Consider the following 24,340-nt stretch of genomic DNA (forward strand, 5'->3'; position numbering starts at 1 on the left):
ATCTGGTGCTGCTTCATTGAGACGCCTCACCGAAGGCAAGTAAACAGCCCCGCCCGAGCCATTATACTGATACGCGTCAACCAGTCGTTGCACTCTTCATGCTGACTGCCAAGCGAGGAAGTTACAACTTCCTCTTTGAAAGGCTTAGGTGTGACTCGACCCAGGATTGACTCTGGATCTACCACTCCCGAAGCGGACGCTCGAAAGATGTGGAGAAAAACATGTACATAGAATAAATTGGGTAATGGTCACTGTCAAAAGGAGAGGTCCTATACAAAGACCAGTTATAATTAAGACTAATATCAGATGTACATATTTCAAGGTCTAATGCTGACGCATTGCCTGTACAAGGGTCTATATGTGTTCCTGTACCACCATTTGAAATAACTACATCATTTTCTTGGATAAAATCTACAACTGTTTTCCCATTAGTTTTTCCGTATTATGCACCAGTCTACTTAAGCAACGTTTTAAGGTGTGCAATTGTAATCTATAAACATCTGATCATGGTATATCATGGTATTTTGCTAAGTTAGGTAAAAATGACACGAGTTCTAGAAACTCGTGTGTCGTCTCCCACCTTCCTTAATTAATATCTCCGCCGGCACGCGGTAATACACTACTGTCCAGCCATTGTTAGCAGACGGCTACATGTATGTTTTAAGACTGAAGAACATAAAGTTGTCCGTCATTTCAAGTCAAAGATAATTTTGATAATTCTTTACGCTATTAGAATTGATCAAAGTTCAAATGTCATGATTTCTACGAGCCATTTTAATGTGTTTTGATATACATGCATCTTCCCACAAGCGCGATATATTTATTTGATTTGCCATGCTTTATCTCTTAATATCTTGATGCATGCCTTCTGTATAATCGCAATTATATCGAATTATTATATCGAAATTTCTTTTTGCTAATTTTGCAGCTGTTACGTCCACACTTCGCGCTCATCGAGTGACTTCACAGCTTCATTCCAGCAGTAAATCATATCATCATTCACAAGGCACGAGAGGCGGATTAACTAAACTCAGCGCTTCCCTGCACATAGGCAGTTAGGCAGTACATGCACTATGGTTTATCAGTCACGACTAAACCTCACCGATGCAGAGTTAATGAGTCTTCTTCATACATATATATTTGGTTGGTGATTTACGCCGCACTCAAGAATGTTTCACTTATACGAGGGCGGTCAGCATTATGGTGGGAGGAAACAGGGCAGGGTCCAAGAGAAACCCACGACCATCCGCATACCATATCCACGACCATGTTGTGGAGGCCAACAAGCTATACGAGATCACATCTCTTTTCCAGAGTCTCCTCTCTGGCTTCTTTCACAACCTTAGTTAAAATTTGAACCATGTAAACCCAAGAAAGCAGACAGGAGGACCAGGAATTAGATGAAGAGGAAACAAAGTACACCCGAGAATAAACAACTCATGTAACATGTGGGCCCGGAATCAGAAAAAAACGAAATTGTCCACACCTGAGGAAACACAAATCAGGTAGCCTAACATCTGGATCAGGTGTCAGGCAGTGGGAACGCCCCACAGCAGAGAAGATGGGTACATTTACGGACAAGGTATCGGAGACGAAATCCACGACACCTGAGAAGACATTAGAAAGAGCGGAAAACCCGCTCTCCCGAGAAGATACAAATCAGGTAATGTGAGGACTCGCTATTGAAAAGAGAGGAAACCCAGCCCTACTGATAAGATACCCATCAGATAACTTAAATAAGTTGAATATAAAAATGGTATACGTAAAAAAATTGTGTAACGATATTACATACGGTTCATGATTTTCAGTGTGTAGTATCACATTTCGCTGACACTAACTCAACCATTCTGTGGAGAATTACATAATACACAATCATTCATTTTTATTTAGCATATTTCTCAGAAGTTGGAACACAAAGAAGAAAAAAATGGCAAAATAGAACTGAATATTACATGTAGATGAATACAAATACAACTGACACCAAAATAACAGAAAGCAGATGCAATGCGCTAGTTTTGCAGATGCACTAATACATGACCTCATAATCGTGACCACAGGTTGTCATAGCTACAGCACTAGTGATGACGCCTCTTCTTAAAGTAAACCAGGGATCAGGTTCTCTTCACTACCATGTGTCCTGTTCTCACAGTACTCCTGTTGATTTTTATACATGGGATAAACATCACCCAGACATTAAAGGGTACACTACCATGTGTCCTGTTCTCACAGTACTCCTGCTGATTTTTATACATGGGATAAACATCACCCAGACATTAAAGGGTACACTACCATGTGTCCTGTTCTCACAGTACTCCTGCTGATTTTTATACATGAGATAAACATCACCCAGACACTAAAGGGTACACTACCATGTGTCCTGTTCTCACAGTACTCCTGCTGATTTTTATACATGGGATAAACATCACCCAGGCACTAAAAGGTACACTACCATGTGTCCTGTTCTCACAGTACTCCTGCTGATTTTTATACATGGGATAAACATCACCCAGACATTAAAGGGTACACTACCATGTGTCCTGTTCTCACAGTACTCCAGCTGATTTTTATACATGAGATAAACATCACCCAGACACTAAAGGGTACACTACCATGTGTCCTGTTCTCACAGTACTCCTGCTGATTTTTATACATGGGATAAACATCACCCAGGCACTAAAAGGTACACTACCATGTGTCCTGTTCTCACAGTACTCCTGCTGATTTTTATACATGGGATAAACATCACCCAGACACTAAAGAATACACACACACACACTAGCCCTGATCTAACATTACACCTGCTGATTTATACACTTCGGGTAAATATCAGGCAGACACCAAAGGGTACACTACCATGTGTCCTGTTCTAACTGCATGTACACATGCTGGTATGTAACTCTGCAATGTACTTTCTCTTAAAAAAAACAAAACAAAACATACTGTTGTATACACTACATTTTTATTTATACTTTAGCAAACCATGCTCTATATAGCTTACATTGGCTTTAAATTTCTTAAAATATCCTACTGAATTCCTTTTGACTTCTCAGCCCACTGTATAATTTACAAGAACCATACACTATTTTATGTCACACATTAGGTTGTGTCCTCTGTACACACCACACGGTATACATCATATTAGTTTGTGTCTTCTGTACACACTCTATTGTATACCTCCCTTTAGTTTGTTTCTTCTGTACATACCCTAGTGTATACCTCACATTAGTCTGTGTCTTCTGTGCAGACCCTATTGTATACCTCACATATTAATTTGTTTTATCAGGGCACACTCTACTGGATATGTCACATTAGTTTGTGTCTTCTGTGTACACCCTACTGTACACCTTACAGTAGTCTGTGTCTTTTGTACACATCCAACTGTATACCTCACATCAGTTTATATCCTACTTACACACCCTTCTGTATACCTTACATTAGCCTGTGTCCACTGTGCAGACCCTTTTGTACGCCTCACTTTAGTTTGTTTTTTCTTGGCACACTCTACTGTATACCTCACATTAGTTTGTGTCTTCTATGTACACCCTATAGTATACCTCACATCAGTCTGTGGCTTCCATGCAGACCCTAGTGTATACCTCAAACCCTACTGTAGACATCATATTACTCTGTGTGTTTTGCGCACTTCCTACCATATATCTCACATTAGTTTATGGCCTTTGTCTGGACCCTGCTGTATACCTGATGTAATATGTATTATTAGTTTGTATCTTTTGTGCCCTATTGCATGCCTCACATGAGTTTGTATCTTTTGTGCCTACCCTACTGCATGCCTCACGAGTTTGTATCTTTTGTGCCTTACCTATTGCATGCCTCACATGAGTTTGTATCTTTTGTGCCTTCCCTATTGCATGCCTCACCTTAGTTTGGGGGTTGTGGAAACTCTTGTGAAAACTTTAATGGATGTCTGACATAAGCTTATATGTTTTGTACACACCCTAATGCATGGCTTACATAAGTCTGTGGCTTCTGTGCACACTCTAGTGCATGGCTTACATTAGTCTATATCTTCTGTGCACACCCTAATGCATGGCTTACATAAGTCTGTGGCTTCTGTGCACACTCTAATGCATGGCTCACATTAGTCTATATCTTCTGTGCACACCCTAATGCATGGCTTACATAAGTCTGTGGCTTCTGTGCACACTCTAATGCATGGCTTACATAAGTCTGTGGCTTCTGTGCACACCCTAATGCATGGCTCACATTAGTCTATATCTTATGTGCACACCCTAATGCATGGCTTACATAAGTCTGTGGCTTCTGTGCACACCCTAATGCATGGCTTACATAAGTCTGTGGCTTCTGTGCACACCCTAATGCATGGCTCACATTAGTCTATATCTTATGTGCACACCCTAATGCATGGCTTACATAAGTCTGTGGCTTCTGTGCACACCCTAATGCATGGCTTACATAAGTCTGTGGCTTTTGTACACACCCTAATGCATGGCTTACATAAGTCTGTGGCTTCTGTGCACACTCTAATGCATGGCTTACATAAGTCTGTGGCTTCTGTGCACACCCTAATGCATGGCTCACATTAGTCTATATCTTATGTGCACACCCTAATGCATGGCTTACATAAGTCTGTGGCTTCTGTGCACACCCTAATGCATGGCTTACATAAGTCTGTGGCTTCTGTGCACACCCTAATGTATGGCTCACATTAGTCTATATCTTATGTGCACACCCTAATGCATGGCTTACATAAGTCTGTGGCTTCTGTGCACACCCTAATGCATGGCTTACATAAGTCTGTGGCTTCTGTGCACACCCTAATGCATGGCTTACATAAGTCTATATCTTCTGTGCACACCCTAATGCATGGCTTACATAAGTCTGTGGCTTCTGTGCACACCCTAATGCATGGCTTACATAAGTCTGTGGCTTCTGTGCACAATCCCACATTGTTGTTTTCTCTTCCGTGTACCTGATATTAGTTTGTATCTGTTTTGCCCACCCTATGGCATGCTTCACATTAGTTTGTCAGTTTTTTGAAAACCCTAATGCAAGCCTCACCTTAGTTTGTATCTGTTGTGGACATCTCAATGGGTGGCTGTCATAAGTTTATGTTTTGTGCACACCCTAATGCATGCCTTGCATTTGTATGTGTCTTCTGTGCACACACTACTACACACCTGGCATTACTTTGTGTCTTTTGCCCACACCCTACTGTAAACCTGACATCAGTTTGTGTTTTGTTCACACCCTTGCGTACACCTCATACCATTTGTGCTTTTTGTACGTTCTTCTCACCTTCGTTTCTCCTGGAATACTGTCCATTTGCTGCGCGCGCTCTGATGTATTACAGCTCATATCGTTTCCTTCTTAACATCGTCTTCCGTGTGTTTTCCACACACACAACTGTGCGCCTTCATTTTATGTTTGTGCCTTTCATGCACACACTAGTGTAAACCCCACAGTCGTGTACACCTAACTATACACCATTTATACATATAAGAACCTACTTGTAACACGTAGGGGTGACATTATGTCCTCCGACTGCTGTTTCTAAGTCCTGACTTTCTTGCACTGTTTCCTTTACAGTCACATGTCTGGGGACAACACGGTCATGTTGTACAGAATCTAGAAGCTTCTGTCTGCTGACCTCATGTTTCTCCAAATCTGCTCTTATCTCCTTCAATTGTTCATCAATTCTGTGAGAAAGGGGGAGAAAAGAAAGAGACAAAGTCGTGTAATAATCCTATGTACCACGCAGTTATGAGAACGTCACGATGCACAGTCTACTATTCCTAGCAGGTTAGCTCTGATTTGTTTGAACAAATTTATGTTTGAACACTAAATATATTTTAGACTTGGGTCATGTTTTGGACAACCACAGTGCTGATACAGTGCTGTGACAGAAACACATCTGCTGACAATAGTCATCCGCACGTGCACATGTATAACAAACCTAGAGAGGTATAACACATTTATACATACGTTTTGGTGAACCCGTGGAACCCTGTCAACAAACAGAATTGGAAACACATATAAATTCATGTAAAGATGATAACCGAAACTAAGATTCTGTACATACCCTGTTTCTTCTAAAAGTTGGCACGCACGGTCTGCTCATTTTAGCCACTATATATCTAGTTCTAGCAGAAATATTGGGTTTTTTTCACACGGCTAGACCATTTAATGAACAATATATTCATATCTTTACGTTTCCAAAAGGCTGGTAAAGAAATGTAATATTTTACTTTAAACATTTTTACTAATATCCGTCCCAAATTTTAGAAAAATTAGGGTATACTTTTACCACAAAATGTAACAAGAACACAGTCATAAGTAAAATGTCTTATCTCCCCTACAGTACACAGGGGCCCTTGGCTTTCCCTTAAAAAATTAGGCCACTCCCTATTCAATCACATAGTCAAAATCAGTTCTAAATTCCGGTGTGATCAATTCTATGGAACTTGATGCAGTGTAATTTTTCCCTAAAAGATTTCCATATCACACAATCTTAGTTGAGAATGATTTGTTCCACAGAGTAAACGTAAAACAGTAACCAACTTAAAGTTAATGGTTGTATACAACGTACCGTGTGATAAGGTTTACAGAGGTATTTAACTGGAGTTGAGGCAACTGAACCTGGATTGTGCATATCTGACTTACCTGTAAAAACTCGACGTCCATTGACGCTAATAAATCTTTGGAAGCCTGTACCATCCTCTCCATTTCCTGGGCCTGTAGTTGGAAATTTTTGACTATGGCGCTACACTCCACGCTCCACGGTGAATAACGGGTTTTTATACCCTCTAAAGAGTGTAGCCTCCAGGCTTGTCAAGCTTCCAAGGCTGCACAATAAGCCTTTTCTACCTCCTGAGTGTGAAGTTCCTGGTTTTTACTGCCAAACAGAAAAATCGTTTATTACCTCATCCACACCTTTAGAGCTGTGTGTTCAAGAAATTGTAAATGTATTTGTACAAGTGTAAAATGTAAGGGCTACACAGCTGTATCTACCATGTACCTCCGGGCAGGAGGGGATTTCACTTTAGTCCAGTGGTAGGTGTTCCAACCTCCAAAAGGCTAGTGCCATCACAAATGATGCTCCGAGCAGGCCTTAGATGCTTCGGACAGTACCTCAGACTCCTGGGACTGGTTCAAACCAGAACATTGTCACCCCATCAGATCATATGGTGTACTTACATGTATATAGCCTTATAGATATTATTATGACAGCGTATGATCGGCGATGGTGTATGAACTGGCGTTGTCTGAGTTGGGCATATCTCATGTGTGTCACAGAGAAGAAAGTCATATTAATGGTGCGATTGTCTGATCAGATAAACCAGAAATAGGTAAATCGACTCTTCCTTCATGCCAATGAATCCCGGCATCAACCCGTACATTACACTGTTTCAGTTCTTATAAAAAGTCGTCGCTCTTCGGGTTTAACTATTTAATTGTAATCTACACATATATAATATGAGACAGAAAAAGCTTTATCAAGACTAGATGATTTACAGCTGTATGTTACCTGGATTTGTGAATGATAGCAATATTTTACGTACTCAAAATGAGTCACCAGGGTATGCAGTACAAAACAGGCTGAACAGGTGTCATGGAAAATACCAACCTGTATCTTATTGTGCAGCCTCATAACTCCTGACAGTGATTGTTTAGTTTCTTGTAGGACTTTCTCCAGTTCACTAGTCTTGGTCAAAACATCTGACTGTAATGTAAGAAAACGTTGCATTTAAAAACCAGGTTTTCAAACGACTGACCACAGTACAGGACAAAATGTCGCCTACTTCACTATAGATCACAAACATTGGGTCAATGTATAGTTTCAGATCATGACCTTTTTATTTTGATTATCGATTTATTGACTAGCATGTTATACGATTTAGATAGTTATTTAAGTTATAACTAAAACATTCCTTGGCTCTTTGTAACATCATCGAACTCTGTTTACTAATTTGCATGATTCCAAAGTAATTTTGTACTTATACAATTTCTTAGTTTTTTCGTGGTTAGTGGTGTTCGTTGTTCTGGGAATTGGACTTGCGATTAATGACTTAAAACATCCACTTTGGTTGATGACTGATATACGAATGTCTTTTTCGCCTTACCTTGTCATTCTCAGATGCAGATTTTATATCTTGCATAGCGTGTTTTGGATGGTCAATCACACACCCTACACAGACCACCATGTGGCACGGTACACAGTACAAGCTGAATGGCTGACCGTGTTTAGTACATGTAGCTTGCTTAGTCGATTGGTGGTCTCTGCTGGCTTGACCCTGTGAGATTTCCTGGGAGAGGTACTCCAGAGAGGAAATCAGACGATGTCTTTTTAGAGGCCCCCTCATTGGATGGTAAATTGCAAGACATTCCTCACAGTAGAACACACCACAGATAGTGTAAAACTTAACAGCTTCAGCGTGATTATCATCCTCACACAGAGAACAATATGGGATTTCATCCTCAACCTTCACAGCAGTTGAGAACCTCCCCACAATTTCAGTCAGATGAAAGTTGGGAGGCAGACCAGCCACACCTTCTCTCCCCAAACTGGTCGGTGCCCGACACACAGGGCATGAGATCAGCTGATAAGCCTCCTTACTCCCCGTATTGTCGGAGGCCTTATCTGTCTGTAGAGGTTTAGACTTGTCAGCATACAAACCAATGCATTCCCTACAAAAAGTGTGCTGACAGGGTAGAATTACTGGTTTCCGGAATGTTTCCATACATATAGAACATGTGAGGACATCATTCCGATTCTGCTTGCTTTCGGCCATTATTCGCTCGGTTTTTTTTCCTGAAATAAAAACGGCAAATTGCTCAGACTGGCACCTGTAAAGGTGTTCCTATTTACAAAAATATCAACGTTCAAGACATTGGGTACAGTACTTTTTGTCTCTATTTTCGAATTCTCACTGAAGAAGCATTAGAGAACCTACACACTTACGAGGAGAGTATGCACACCTCCCTTTTCTGAGAAGGAATTCTGCCCAGTTAGAAATTTAGCGATTCTTCCTTCTATTGCGCACGAGAGATTTTTGGGCAAAGGTCTGATCTAGCCAGTTTGGGTCTGCAGATTTGTGTGCAAAACAAGGCTGTCGCGATTTAAAAAGCAGATGTACAAAAACACCTTCAGCAGCAGTGTCGGGACTTGACTCAGTATGACAATTTGGCTAAGCCTGTGGACTGCAGTGGTTATGCAGGTAACTTGAGTCTATGTACTGCATGGTAATTTGACCAAACTTCTGGAATATCTTTATCTACAGAATTTTAGAGATATAATAAATACCACAATAATAATAGTGACGAGTAACAAGTACATTTCTTACTTAGATTAAAAGGTTATGAACTAACGTCAAATTTAGTGTTTCAGCTTCCAGTGTTTTATTATGATATTGTCAGGAAGCACAGAAGTACAGACTTCGACATAGTTGCTATACCCCCTGATCAACACAGATCAGTACAGACTTCGACATAGTTTCTATACCCAATGATCAACACTGATCAAACAAAATCTGTAAACCGTAAACATTGACTTTGCTCCAACGTAGAAGTGCGCAATACATGTCCCATTAGATACAGTGTTATGACAGAGACAGTTTAAAGACAACACAAAAGCCTGGATTTGAGGAATGTAATCTCAAGTAGACTGTAGAAGTAGGTCAACGTCATTTCTATCTTCACACAGCTCGAGCTCAAGTAGACTGTAGAAGTAGGTCAGCGTCATTTCTATCTTCACACAGCTCGAGCTAATATATAAGTAGACCTACATGCAGTATACGGTTGTCCCGACTGGCTCAGCTATGTCAGTTACACACCCCATTGTTGGTGATCAGTGGGTGAGGTTTTAATTCTTGCTGAGCGGGAAGTCAATAATAGGCCTACACGTAGCCCTTTAGTTCTGTAACGCTGAAAATCCTGTGAGCAATTCAGCACATAATTGTAAGATGCGATTTACTTATACACTATACTATTGCAGTTTTTATATTTGGAGCAGAGAGGCGAACGTTGTAAGTAAACGAACAGCGATCCATACGTGCCGGCTGCTCTGGCTATTTACATGTATGTAGGTCGGACTCAAGACAACATGTCACCGACAATCAACGACCTTCACCACAACCCTATATAATGCCTGTCAATGTCACAGCTTCAGAAAAATATGTTAATAACTTACTGTCGCCGTGCATATATAGTGACAAGATCGACATAATCAAACAGTATGAACCTGAACCCAAGTTAGTCGTTTTCCCTGAGAAGAAACTATTCTGACTATCTATTGACAGTGTCAGAGGTGCACAGACAGGCTGAGAGTAGAGTCCATATAGACACCCCCCAAGTCGGACGTCTTCTTCGTGTGTATTTGAGGACGACCAGACCCGTTAAATACTGTCCGAGGCATTACTTATGGATAAGATTGACAGAGGCATTACTTATGGAGAACAACTCCTGGATTTATTGTGTTGGTGACGTTTCGATGTAAGTTCTTACATCGTTATCAAACCATATGAACATACAGTGTTTAAATACTGGTTGTAGGGTCACTTTCCTGGCGGATATCGTGGCCCATCAAATCAGTGTTTTATTTAATTTTTTTTAACACATGAATATTTTGGTTACATAATAGCAGTGCGTTGGTATACTATTTACATATGTACATGAGTCAATTAGTGGGATTAAACCTCTTTGTGGTAGCATGTGTATAGCTTATTGTATAGGTTCAAATGCTGCCATGGTCATTTAACAGAAAGGGGATAAATAGTAAGCTATTTACAGAGATTAACGTTATCTTTACATTAGAAATACATAGATCTACATTAAAGAATTACAATGAGTTGCCTATACAGAAATTTACACAGAGAGGAAACAACAGTAGTGCTTTTATTTATTGGCTAACAGTTTTGTTCTCTTGCTTCCTCCTCTGTGACGTGGAGTTCAGGAGCTCCCGCCACTTATACCGGACGCCGTCCAAGAAAAACCAGCGTACTGGAAACCTGTGCTTGTAACAGGTGCGACAAGTATGAACATACAGAGATACAAGACAACATATATACAGTAAGAGAGTGAGTGGTGTCAAAAACAGTCAACAATGTAACATAGATAATAACTTCAGGGTTAGTGGCTTCAGGGTTTAAGGCGGTAAAGGGACAGAAACACTTCCACTCAAAATACACGTACCCCTTCTTCCAGAACTTACCTGTCGACAGAAATACTGCCGTTCTTCACAACTTGCAGGGGAGGTAAATCTGTCAGTATGTTCGTAAGCCTACACAGGTATACTCTGTGACATCTCAACAATGGTTTCCACAACTCGTCATTAAACTTAGGCCTATATGTGAATTTCACATTTCAACAAACAATCAGTTTCCCACAAAATGACTTCAGCAAATGGGTAGGTCATTTAGATTTGTTATCACGTTTAGTTCCAAACAGAACACCTTGGAAATCTAAATGAGAAATAGAGGATGGATTTTCTGAAACCAGTATAATGAGATTAGGCTATAGCTACAACACTTTGAAGTCCAGTTCAAACGGCATTACGCAGTGGGGTCTCCAGGGTGAAAAGTATAAAAACATAGCTTCTAGACAACCTTGTCGTTATAGGTGACTACCCTAAAGCTTTCTCATGTGGCCCCGATAAATTTAATAGACCCAGATCTCGGTGTGTGTGAGAGGCCGTAGAGGAGTGCCTGTCTACCCTGAGTTGTGAGCCTTAACCGAAGAGACCGGGATTCCGGTGACTGATGGCAGGCTGGTCTTGCGGAATTCTCAATCCCAATACCCCATTTCGGCTCTTACTTAGTTAGAGACTAGAGGATGGATGGACCCAGTTCGGTCAATTGGCTCCGAACTAAAATCACAATTGGTTAAACGATTCACAACAAAAAAGTAATAATGGGTAATAAAAGTAATAATGATAGTAATACCAAACTGAATACGTACTTATCAACATTAAATAACGTTTCTACTCCTCATTTGGTCTAAATTTGCTCGCAGGTGCCCAAGGAGACCTGTACATACCTAGTCCGACTAGATGCTTTACATGACAAAAACTTGGGCATGGTAATGACAAATGTACAAAAAATGTGGCCTGCTTCTGGTGTGCAGGAGAAGGCCATGAGGGTTTGAAAGTACTTAGGCAATAAAATGTTTACATTAGCCCATATGGCTTCTTCTAGGGACTTTTCTTTCTTTATAAAACAGAAACATTGCTCTACCTTAAATGTTCAAAATATAACTTTTCAAGAAGCACGTTGCCTTATCTCTTTTCTCGAGCACTCTCTTGAACACTTTATTCGCCAATGTGATCAAGAGAGTATCGTCATTGCTGGTGACTGATGACTGTAAATCTAAAACAGTATCTCTGCTAGAATAAGTTAAACCTGTCAACAAAACAACGTCTTGCTTTCCAGGCAGAGAGTTTAAACTGTTACTGAAACAGAACGAGAATAGCATCTCTGCTCCTATCGGCAAACATATATCTAAAACTGTACAATAAGGATCTAATCAAGATAAGTCAAACCCAGTGGCCCTTCAGGCCGACCCACTCAGGCAATCAGAAACCTGGTGTGAATTTCCTCCTCAGGTAAATCATATATGTCTCTTATCACCCCTTGGCAGCTGTTTAGTGAGTTGTGGGATGACACGACTATCGAAATGCCAGCAGGTTGATAGACTGCTGTTTCCCCTTACCCTCAGTGAAGGCATCACCAGAGCTAAGTTTTTTTAACATTGAACATCGCGGGGCCTCCGTGGTCGATGTGGTAAGCGTAACAGCAATTAAAACAGAATCAAACCCTGACTTAGGTAAATTGACAAGAGGCCGCATTTCACCGGTTACATGTGACCATTTGCCAGCTGTCATACTGTCGTTCTGGTCTTACTCTCAATGCTGTACGTCTTTATTTATATTAGAAGTATGTACAACAAACCCATAGTGAACACAAACACATCGAACATACATGTACAAAAAAACCCACCCAAGGATTACAAGATGAATACTACTGTTTGTGGTTTCACAGCTTATAAATATTGTAACAAACGAAAAAGTCACAGTCATTTCTGTGAAGTGATCATGTAATATCTGTAACAACCTAAGGGCTTTACGTGTTCATATACTCAGTTTCCTTGAGTACAGGCTTCCATCAGTAAATATGATTTTGTACTGAGTGTTATGAGGTAATCTGATATCCTTCTCACACAGAGAACAATATGGGATGTCATCCTCAACCGTTACAGCAGAAGAAAACCTCTTCAGAGTTTCTGCCAGATGAAAGTTGGGAGGCAGACCAGCCACACCTTCTCTCCCCAGACTGGTCGGTGCTCGACACACAGGGCTAAAGATCAGCTGATGAGCGTCCTCACTCCCCGTGCTGCCGGAGGTCTCATCTGTCTGTCCAGGTTTAATCTTGTCAGCATACAAACTAATTCATCTCCTAAAAACTGTGCTGAAAAGCAAACATTACTGGTTTCTGGAATGTTTCCACACATATCGGACGTGTGAGAACCTCTTCACGATTTTGCTTGCTTTCAACTATTAAAAACGGCAAATTGATCAGACTGACACCTATGAGGGCGTTCCTATTTACAAAAATATCAACTTTCAAGACTGTACACTCTGTTCATCAGTCCCTGTGTTCGAGTAACATATGGGGTACAGTACTTTTTAATGCTATTGCTCAATTTCCCTCTAAGAAGCATTGCAGTACCTATACGATTAGGGTATATGTAATTCGCTTTCCCAAGAAGGAATCTATTCTGCTCAGTTGAAAATTTGGCGATTCTTCCTTCTATCACACTCGAGCAACCTTTTCTTTTGACAAACGTCTGGTGAAGTTAATTTGGCCAGATGTGTTTGATTATGATTTTCGACATATATATAGCTCGCATCCATAATTAGCAAATCTGTGTACAAAAACCAGACTCTCTCTATTTAAAAATAGATTTACATACACGGAGTAGGAAAGCACCTTCAGCAGCAATGTCGGGACTTGACTCAGTATGATAATTTGGCCGAGCATCTGGACAACAGTGGCTATGAAGTAGACTTGACCCCATGTGTGAAATTAGGCTAAACCTCTGGAACATCTCTATCTGTTGAATTTTTTGAGATATGACAAATATCAAACCAAATTACTGATAGTGATGAGTAACACGAACATGTCCTACTTAGATTAAAATGGATATGAATTAAGGTCCACGTTTTCCAGCTTCCAGTGTTTTATTATGTTATTGTGAGAAACAACAGAAGTACAGACTACAATAAAACTGCTATATCCTGTCACCAACAGTGGTAAAACACAGTGTTTCAACAGTAAATGTTGACTTCGCTCCACCATAGAAGTGTGAAGTACATGTCCGGTTAGATACTGGATGACCAATATCAGTATAACGCCTCGGGCGGGGCTACTTACTTGCCTTCGGTAAGTCGTCTCAGTGAAGCAGCATCAGATAAGAGAGTGGTGGAAATCCGTCCTGCAACAAGGAGGTCCATTACAAACCCTACGGATTCCTTCGTCGTCGTATGACTGAAAAATTGTTGAGCACGACGTTAAACCCCAAGCACACACTCACTCACTCTAGGAAAGAAAAACCAGCTGATAACCTGAGATAAAATGACAGGCTACGTGACAAAATTAACATCTGTGACCTTACACTTTTTCTCATCCATGTTTTGACACGCTGTGTGTCTTCTGGTAATACACACGTGGGGAGTTATTCGATTCCTCAAAGATTTACTTACAACAAGTACAATCGCTGAAATAATCAGTAGCCATTTCTCCAAATACTAAGCGCTATGACCTGAATGCCAATATAGTTCATATGTCATATCTGAGCGGGTCTTTGCTTAAGATGTCTGATATTTAAAACAGAGGTTTTTGAATCACACAGCAATTGTAGTGGGGTGATTTTTGTAAATAATGGTTACGTGTCACGACAGAGGGATAAACAATGGCCATTACCTACTTCTTGTTTATATTGTCTTGTATCTGTTATGCGGGTGAGTCGTATTTACCTCAAACCCTCCTTGTATCGATAAGTTTATGGTTAACATGAAATGTGCTTATATAAATTCTTATCAGGTAATCGGTAATATTGTAATTTCGGCGGTATCTTGACATGCATTATACTAGGGTGATGCATTACACTTGGGTAATCACTTGGGTAATGCATTACACTTGAGTAATCACTTGGGTAATGGATTACATTTGGGTAATCACTTGGGTAATGCATTACATTTGGGTAATCACTTGGGTAATACATTACACTTGGGTAATCACTTGGGTAATGCATTACATTTGGGTAATCACTTGGGTAATACATTACACTTGGGTAATCACTTGGGTAATGCATTACACTTGGGTAATCACTTGGGTAATGCATTACACTTGGGTAACCACGATGGGCAACCACGATGCATATTATAGGTGGAATGTTACAGGGAATTTCTTGCAGGATATCTAGCTCTCATTGTTGAGCTGCAAAATGACACTGCACAAATTTATAGTATGAATAACCTATAATTCCCTTGTGGCACTAGCATCCAATTAGTCTTCATTCACTTTTGAGTTTGGAGGCAAATCTTGGACCCAGTTGCCCCAACTGCGCATGCATAACCTTAAACGCATGATCCAGTGCAGGCATGCTGCCGGTTCAGCTCTGGTTTCACATGAGGACTTGCATTGGTCAGTATGTTTTTTGACTGACCGCTGGATCAGTTGAAGGACTGATTGTTTAAATACTTGAAATTATAACCAATGAGGAGTCAGGAAATAAAGGCGTTAGCACAAGACGAAACGGAGCCAGAGAGCATATAAAAGTCATCTCGTAAACTAAGTGTAAAAGTTGTTTCTGGTACGGAACTGGCTAATACATTCTTGATATAACATACTCACTGTACAGTCAACAGGATAACATTTTAAAGGTAAAATGTTCAAGGTGGGAGTTAAAAGTTTTCACTGTTACTTTTTTAGACATTTCTTTTGGAACTCACCTTATAGGTTGTCTTGGAAATGGGTCTTGCGTCTACCGACGTCGAACGCTCCTTTTATAGTTCACGAATGGAATGCGAATGTCGGTCTAAATGCTTAGATTTTAACCAATTTAGTTTCAACCACACTTAATTTGCGAATGTTCAAAAGTTTGGACGTTTCCTGGTGTATTTTTCGAATTATTTGCAGAGGGTGGACTGGGAAATTCCACATTCCACCAAAGGGCTGATATGACAGCAACAAGCACAACAACAACGACGTCATCCGTGGCAACAACGGCACATTTTGAAATAGTTATTGAGCACGGGAAGATTTACCTCAAGGTCTCCGACCCGTGTGATGTCAGTCAGACTCTGTGTCCAGTCGAGTGCTTTGTGGATTCGCAGAAATCTAACACGGTGGCTTGGGAGTGCAACATTTGCAACTGCTCAGACGTGACCACACCAGGTAGGTGGAGGGATTTATCACCAAACTGCATTGTGAGTATACTTGTGCTTTTACAATTCTCATCTTGATGGACATGCGTACCTCAGACTACAATTAATTTTCCATGTACTACTTACACCTTAACGTTCGCAGCCCTCATGCACGGCGCCATCTTAAGGTTACGTGCACGGAACTACTATGACAACTAGCAATGTGGGCTTTAAACCGTTACGCGCCTTTAAATCTGTAAGCCCTAAACCTCTCTAAAAAGCTTGTTGTTGTTTTGATGAAGATGAAATTTTGTGATACATCCTTTCCAATAGATCGGGTATCTCTGTGTCTCAGTTTGACAGCAATTTCACCACGTCTGTATGTGCATCCGTCGAAGCCATACGAAAAACACTGGTGGAAGTAAACTTCAAATTCTGCCTTGCAAAATGACGACCAATAGGGGGCAGAAAATTCAGAGGTAGAAAAAACAGAAAATCCAGATGTAGAACCCCCCCCCCCCCCCAGAAAATCCAGATGTAGGAAAACAGAAAACCAATAAATGTTAATGCTGTGCTGGACCATATCTTCAAAATGATATCTTTGATGACTCCTCGCATTAGTCTTATTGTCTGAAAAGAAAAGACGAATTTATTAATTTTGTTAAAGTTTGGTAAAGTGTACCTAAAGGTATCTTTCTATAATCAATGAAAACTGTTGACGGCTTCTCTTTGCATGATTCAGTCAGAATTTCTTACTTTATACACTAGTACTGTCTTAGTTCTTTGGTGGTTTGTGTTTTACGTCGTCTTGAGAATTGGCCTTGCGATTATTTACCCGGAAGGTGTATTTTGTCGTACAGCTGATATACGAATCTCTATTATGACGGATACATTTATACCATTTTGTTAAAACAGAATTGTTAAATCTTTTCTTAAAGTGTGCCAGTACTCGCAGTTAGTAATAACTGTACACAATTTCGGTTCCGTTTTAGCAACACTGACCCATATTACAGCACCTGCGGATTTATCAACAACAGGTAATGCTTAAAATTCCAGGTTTTATTTGTATTGTCCAACGCAAAGAATGCAAATTGAACACTTGATACGAAATAGTAGTTAAATCTTTCTGATATGATGCTGTAATCAAAAAATCAAATAATAATTTAGAATTATAACAATAATAGCAAATAGGCAAATGCAACGCTGGTTCAGCCAGAAAAGGGTTTTTGTCACTACTCCCAATTGGCCCGTATTGAATGAAGTAACAGGTTCGAATCCAACCACTTCGAGTGCGTTTGGGGTGTTGTCAGAATGTCAAAAAAAAATACAGCAGAGAGAGTAAATGCAGAGCATCGTGGACGATTTGGTAGCTGGCACATAGTCACAGCTATGGCCTCAGATAAGGTTTTATTCTAACACTTCAGACGCCCCATAGCATCCTTCTTTAAGCAGTCTTAGGTAAAAACAGTACCGTGATGTTGATAGCAATATGTTACTGATGCTATTGATTTTAAGTTACCAAAAAAATGCAAATTAAAAGTTGACAAATGGAAAAGGCGCAATTTTCGTTTTAGCACAAATTCCAACAACTACGACAAACCGAGAGGTTGTGATCATTGGAGGGGTCGCGCACCTGTTGGTGGATTTCCCGTGTACCGCCGGGGACAACATTTGCCCGGTAGACGGGTGTGTCATCGACGGGGTGCCCGTGGGGACAGAACTCTGCTTCAAATGTGAATGTATGCAGGCAACAGTGGTAGCAATGACAACCACTGGTGAGCTGCGCCAAACTTTCAGTTTTACACACTCATTTCAGTTTAAACTTTGTTATTTGGCATTTGCCCGTTGGAATCAGAGACAAATTTCATCCCCTTCGTCCATGGGAGACTATATACTTATTTATTAGATACTTGCCTACCAGTTTTGCGTTTGTTTGGAACCATTACAGAGGTTGACAAACTCGTATTCTTGCCTCGAATAACAACAGACCTTAGCTACGTTTCTGCAGTTACGTCACACTTGACTAATGCATGATGAATGGATGAATGCTTGGGGTTTAATGTCGTGTTGAACAATTTTGTCAGTCATATGACGACGAGGAGTGTGTGCGTATACTGTGTCTTCTTGTGGCAGGGTAAGTCCATACCACCAAAGTGACAAAGTACTAGTATTATACCGAAGACACCAGACATTGGGCCAACCATTTGGCTAGTCCGTTGTTTACTAAGTGTTATAGTTATGAACCATAGGCCTTCGCGGTCAGCGTGGTGTAGCCTATAAAACACTAAGAACAGCGTGGATAGTAAAACCAGAACAGTGACGACAGTCTGACATTTGGGAAATGACCTCACGTACTACTAGTTGTCGAATTACCTCAGGGTTTTATTCCAACTGTTCATTTATATGCTTAAAAATTAACAATGTACCCGCTTTCTAACACAGTGGCTAAAACAGAATTAGGTTCAAAATGAACTTACGTTAATTACAGTTAGAAGACTTCACTGGTCCAGAATTACCCAAAATGCTGTGCTGTCATCACATGTAACATGTAATGACACTTAAACAATGCAAAAGGATGCTTAGGCCACCAGCACAATCCTGGTTTATCCAGAAATACAGTATAAAAGATTACAGCGTAGAGAGTAAACCAAAGCAGTGACGTCAGTGTGATAGCTCACAAATATCACACACATTACCGATGGAATCCGGCAACTTGTACCTCAGTAAGGTTCTACTGGAACTGTTCATGCATAGGATCAAAATGTAGCAACGTACCCTCCCCCCTCCCTCCCCCTAACACAATGGCTACAGCTAATTTTCATAAAATATGTGGTGAAGACAGTGTGATAGTTGGCAAATGGTCACTCGTATTACCGGTGAAATCCGGCTATTTGTCAATTTACCTCAGTTAGGGATTTGTTCCATCTAAGCTTTAGTCAGGGCATAGCACGAATATAGGTTACTGAAACGATACCGGATTGTCTCTATTTCCCACGTAAACCTAACCTTCATTTATTCCTCAAATCTCAGTATAAAACATATTTACATTACAGGGATGTCATCTACCGTGACATCCGTTACCAGTCCTGGGAAAGGAAGTTCAGGTAAATCAGCCTTTGATGTCCATCTGAAGCGTACATGTCATAAGAGCATGCATAAGTAAGAACTTTAACTTGTTGATTGTTTAAAAGACGATGGATTGATCCCTCAAGCATGAGGTCAATGTTCAAATCCAGCACTCACATGCTGTTTTTTCGTGGTTTGTTCCAAATTTCCATTTCCAAACCCTCTATAAGTTTATAGGGGACCATACTGGCTTTTGTATTTCGATACGGTTGTCTCCTTCAACCCTGCGTGCACAAAAACTGGCTAACTGCTTCATTCCTGGACCACGTTACTAATAGCTCTGTGAAAACCTCAGGCCCTTGATCATGCTTGAATCCAGCCATTGCCTTTTTGCTTGCGGCTTTATGATCCTGACTGCCGTTAGGTACGGTTTAATATAAATATAGTACAGTTTGCGTCTTACGCCAGCATTGGGTACGAACACTGAAGATTTGCTCACTATCACTGCTCGTGTGGAATAGGTAACAGTAAGCGATCTTCGACGCTTCTATGACTGTTCACTGTAACACTCAATGAAGACCGATTGTCTTTCACCAATGTGGCGTCAAGTCTGTAAGTCACTAGCTAGGAAGATCGTCAGTAAGGTGCCAAATGTTGGTGGTTTACCCCAGGCACCCCGGTTTCCTCCACAGCTCTCGTTAAACAATAGCCATGATAGTCTAATAAGTATATCTGTCAATATAATGGCTACACATGATTGCATTCACAAGCGATTCCTGTCGAAGCCGTAAATATATACATTATTTTCATAAAATGTCCGAAACTCATAAGCAGATCAGGGAAAGTAGTGAAAGGTTACCCTTTTAAAATCTACCTAATAATGCTGTGAATACCTAAAACACGAATAATAATGTATTACCAAAAGATATTGTAGATCCAGCCGTATTATTCTTCTTTTGTGATCATTAAAGGGGAAAAAAGAAACAAGCGAACAAAAAAATTCTGGATATTGTCAAGCTTCGAGAATATGGTTTTATTTCAGCCTCATCGACAAGTGATACGCTTGACGTGAATGGTGTCTTACACTTCATCGTGAGTAAGCCGTGTCAATCCAAGGATAATCTCTGCCCAGTAGAAGGGTGTAGCGTGGACCTCAAGACTAGGGGAACCCGGGTCTGCTTCCAGTGCACCTGTACAACAACAACAGGTAAAACATCCTTCTCGCAAACTGCGATTTGTCGCATTGACCTTCAGAATTCAGTAAATTATATCATCCACAGTTCTCTAATTTCTGATAAGATCATTCAATTTTCAAAGGTGGCGGTATGTCAGTCATTCGTTCATGCAATCTTAGGCGCTCGTTTCTCACGGTTTGTCTTCCAGAATTTAGCCAGATCTTAAAAAAAAAATCCCGTCTATTTTTTTGATCAGCCAAAAAGCCTATCGCGTCATCTCCCATCGTGTACAATTTTGTTTTGCCTCCCTGTCTCCATTACAACTCCGAGAAACGGGTCTCAACAATTTTCAGTGATATGACGACGAAGGAGGGTGCATGTATGTGTAAACCTGCCTCCTTGTTGCAGAACGGATTTCCACCGCTCTTTTCTCTAGTGGTGCTTCAATGAGACGACTTATTGAACGCAAGTAAGCGGCCCCACCCGAGTATACTGACACTATCTCTTTGATGTTGAACGCCAAGCAAGGAACTTCCTGTTTTAAGGTCCTACGTGTGACCCGACCCAGCATTGACCCTGGATCTACCCTGGGGTGCCCAATGTGTTAATTCAATACCAGTCGACCGGCCCCTATAGCACAGTTGGAAGAGCGTCCGCTTCCGGAGCGGTAGATCCAGGGTCAATCTTAGGTCGAATCACACCTAAGACCTTAAAAGTAGAAGTTGTAACTTCCTCGCTTTGCGTTCAGCATGAAGGGGATAGTGCAACGACTGGTTGGCCAGTATTACTATAATGACTCGGGCGGGGCCACTTACTCGCCTTCGGTAAGGCGTCTCATTGAAGCAGCACTAGATAAAAGAGCGGTGAAAATCCGTCCTGCAAGAACCATACATCAGCCCAGTTCACAAAGCTTCTTACACGTGAAACTAACAACAAAGAACGATATTATATTTAGCGTACAATCGTATATCTGAATTTACGTCGTTAAAGTCACAAAAAGTGGACAAACTGTGACATCTCCTGTCTGTTGTCGATAGCTTTAACTCCTACACAGATTCACACTCACTGTACACTTAGGTAACATAAAATGATCATGTTTACATCGTAAAAACATTATCTGAGCTAATTCAGAGAAATAAATACCACCATAGATCCTCAAAACCTCGCAACAACGCATGTTCTGAGCTGCCGTGCCAACCGAAAGGCAGTCGATGTCGTTTCCATGGCACTTACGTCACAGATCGAGGAAGTCTCAAAGGGCGACAACTCCCTATCTGTATTGACTACAGTAACAACGACGTTAAACCCCAAGTGCGTTGCTGATCTTAGATTTATTTATTTATTTATTTATTTATTTTTACTGAATTGGTGTTTTACGACGTACAAGCATATTTCACTTACACGACCAGCTTTATGGTAAGAGGAAAGCGGGCAAGGCCCGGGGAAAACCCACGATCATCCGCATGGTAGGCCTACTTACCACATACGACCAGAGAGGAATCCGGAATGAGCTGGGCTTGAGCTGACAATGGTAAGAGACTTCTGGGTCTTTGCACCGCTTTGCACTACATACATGACCTCCGCCACGGAGCCTTTCTACCTATCCTTTAATAATAAGTCATAAAGAAAGCGCATTTCCTTGCTGCAAAAAATGAAAAAGTGAATTATTTCAAAAGCTTATACCTTTGCTTCGTAAAATACAATAGTAGAATAATTGATAGACAGAAGTGTATTATCCACGTCACTTCCTTTTTCTTTCGTATATTTTGTAGCAACTACCGGACTACCGACAACAACGGCGCGTAAGTTATTTCCAATTTATTTCTCTTAATTACCAGATAAATTCGTATACCATTATTTGTTCAAGAACGCTCGATCTATATATCTAACTGTTTGTAGCATAAGACTTGTTGATCGTATTCCAGCCCTTTAAACGTATCACGGTAGCCATAATAATGTGTTGCAGTTTTGGTAGCAGGACCATTATTTAGCGGATCGACATTGTTCAATGTATCACAATATTGGTAGGATGACATTTATTAAACATACCAGTGGCAAGGTCTGGCAGCAACCTGCGTATGGTCTATGCGTGTGTTTCTCCAGAGCCCGGTTTCCTCCCACCATATTGCTGACACCGTAGAACACCAATCAAATAAATAAATAAATAAATAAACAAATAAATAAATACATAACATCAGTATTGTAGTACGTGTACAGCGTCTAAATAGTAAATAGAATCAGAACTATCCACATTGTAAAGAATATTGAAATTTGATATCTGTGGAGCAATTACGTTTCAAAAAAATGGTTGTCGCCAAGATATGGCTGGAGAATTGTCGATGTGGCATTAAGCCATAAACATTCATTCAAAAAGAGGGGGGGGGGGGATAAAAAAAAATTGAATACCGGTAAAGCAGTCTTGCAGTCCCACGATTTTATTTGCTCGTAGCCATGCTAGCAATGATGTGTACCTATAACTTTGGCTATTCCAGCTTCCACCACAACTCTGAGTGCCCTTCAGACCGTGATGATTGCCGGAACGGAATACACCATGCTCAAAGACCCTTGCACTCCCAAAGACAACCTCTGTCCAACCGGCGTGTGTCACATTGAGGCTCACGTGGGAACTGATAAGTCCATCTGCTTCGCCTGTCACTGTTAGAGTTTGAAGTTTAAAGTCACGTGGGGGAAGGGGCGATAATTCCGCATGCTTCGCCTGTCAATGTTAAAAACGTTTGAATGATGAGAGCGTCGTTTTAGCCCTTCGGGCAGCAGTCAGCAGATAAAGTAATCTATGAGACAATACATTGTGGTAATTGGTTTATCAGCATGTTTTGATGAAATTGTCTGGCTCAAAAATTTGTTGTCCCTATTTTCAGTAGATCTATAGAATTAATTATAATTAAAGCCGTGCAGTATAGAAAGGTCACACATAACTGATGAAATACGGCCTCTTGTCAGTATACGTAGGTCAGGGTTTTATTCTAACTGTTCATGTAAATGCATTTTTTTTTTTTTTGATTGGTGTTTTACGCCGTACTCAAGAATATTTCACTTATACGACGGCGGCCAGCATTATGGTGGGTGGAAACCGGGCAGAGCCCGGGGGAAACCCACGACCATCCGCAGGTTGCTGGCAGACCTTCTCACGTACGGCCGCCAGCATGAGCTGGACTTGAACTCACAGCGACCGCATTGGTGAGAGACTCCTGGGTCATTACGCTGCGCTAGCGCTTTAACCGACTGAGCCACGGAGGCCCCTGTAAATGCATAAATAGTAACAATTTACACGCCGCGTAGCACCATCGCTTATGCACGATATCCCTGAATACGCTATCCTAACGTAACATCAACTAATGATGTGATCCCAGAGAATTCCGCTACAGTTCGGTATTAATGAGTTCGTCGAGGCATCTATTGGCTATATCTGGGATATTTTTAGGTAGCATGATCCTAAATGTCATTGGCTAAGACTGATATCCAATCTTTATTCAGGCTAAGTGCAGTAAATCTTTAGCCGTATGATTTACCGGGGGACTCCGTGGGTCAGTTGGCTAGCGCTTAGCGCAGCGTAATGACCCAGGAGCCTTCTAATTGCAGTCACTGTGAGTTCAAGTCCTGCTCATGCTTTTTTATTCTCCGGTCGCACATGGGAAGGCTTTTCCAGCAAACTGCAGATGGTCGTGGGTTTCCTCAGGCC

At 40.9% G+C, this 24,340-nt stretch overlaps 1 protein-coding gene and 1 long non-coding RNA gene across 2 annotated transcripts; one reads left to right on the forward strand and one right to left on the reverse strand.

Annotated features, from left to right (window-relative positions):
• Nucleotides 1-4,784: 4,784 nt before the first annotated feature.
• Nucleotides 4,785-8,495, reverse strand: LOC135463125 (uncharacterized). The gene is made up of 5 exons (XR_010443522.1): nucleotides 8,103-8,495; nucleotides 7,607-7,702; nucleotides 6,643-6,874; nucleotides 5,965-5,986; nucleotides 4,785-5,678 (listed from the first exon to the last, which is right to left on the reverse strand). It is a non-coding gene; the product is annotated as an uncharacterized LOC135463125 (long non-coding RNA).
• A 6,449-nt stretch (nucleotides 8,496-14,944) lies between these two features.
• LOC135462895 (uncharacterized) lies at nucleotides 14,945-23,585 on the forward strand. The gene is made up of 8 exons (XM_064740194.1): nucleotides 14,945-14,992; nucleotides 16,173-16,430; nucleotides 17,392-17,436; nucleotides 17,974-18,174; nucleotides 19,453-19,503; nucleotides 20,508-20,672; nucleotides 22,413-22,442; nucleotides 23,133-23,585. Exons 2-8 carry the CDS (start codon nucleotides 16,214-16,216, stop codon nucleotides 23,300-23,302), a joined length of 879 nt encoding a protein of 292 aa, XP_064596264.1. The 5' UTR covers nucleotides 14,945-14,992; nucleotides 16,173-16,213; the 3' UTR covers nucleotides 23,303-23,585.
• The last annotated feature ends 755 nt before the right edge of the window (nucleotides 23,586-24,340 follow it).

Source organism: Liolophura sinensis, chromosome 2, assembly GCF_032854445.1.
Source record: "Liolophura sinensis isolate JHLJ2023 chromosome 2, CUHK_Ljap_v2, whole genome shotgun sequence".
Lineage (NCBI taxonomy): Eukaryota > Metazoa > Mollusca > Polyplacophora > Chitonida > Chitonidae > Liolophura > Liolophura sinensis.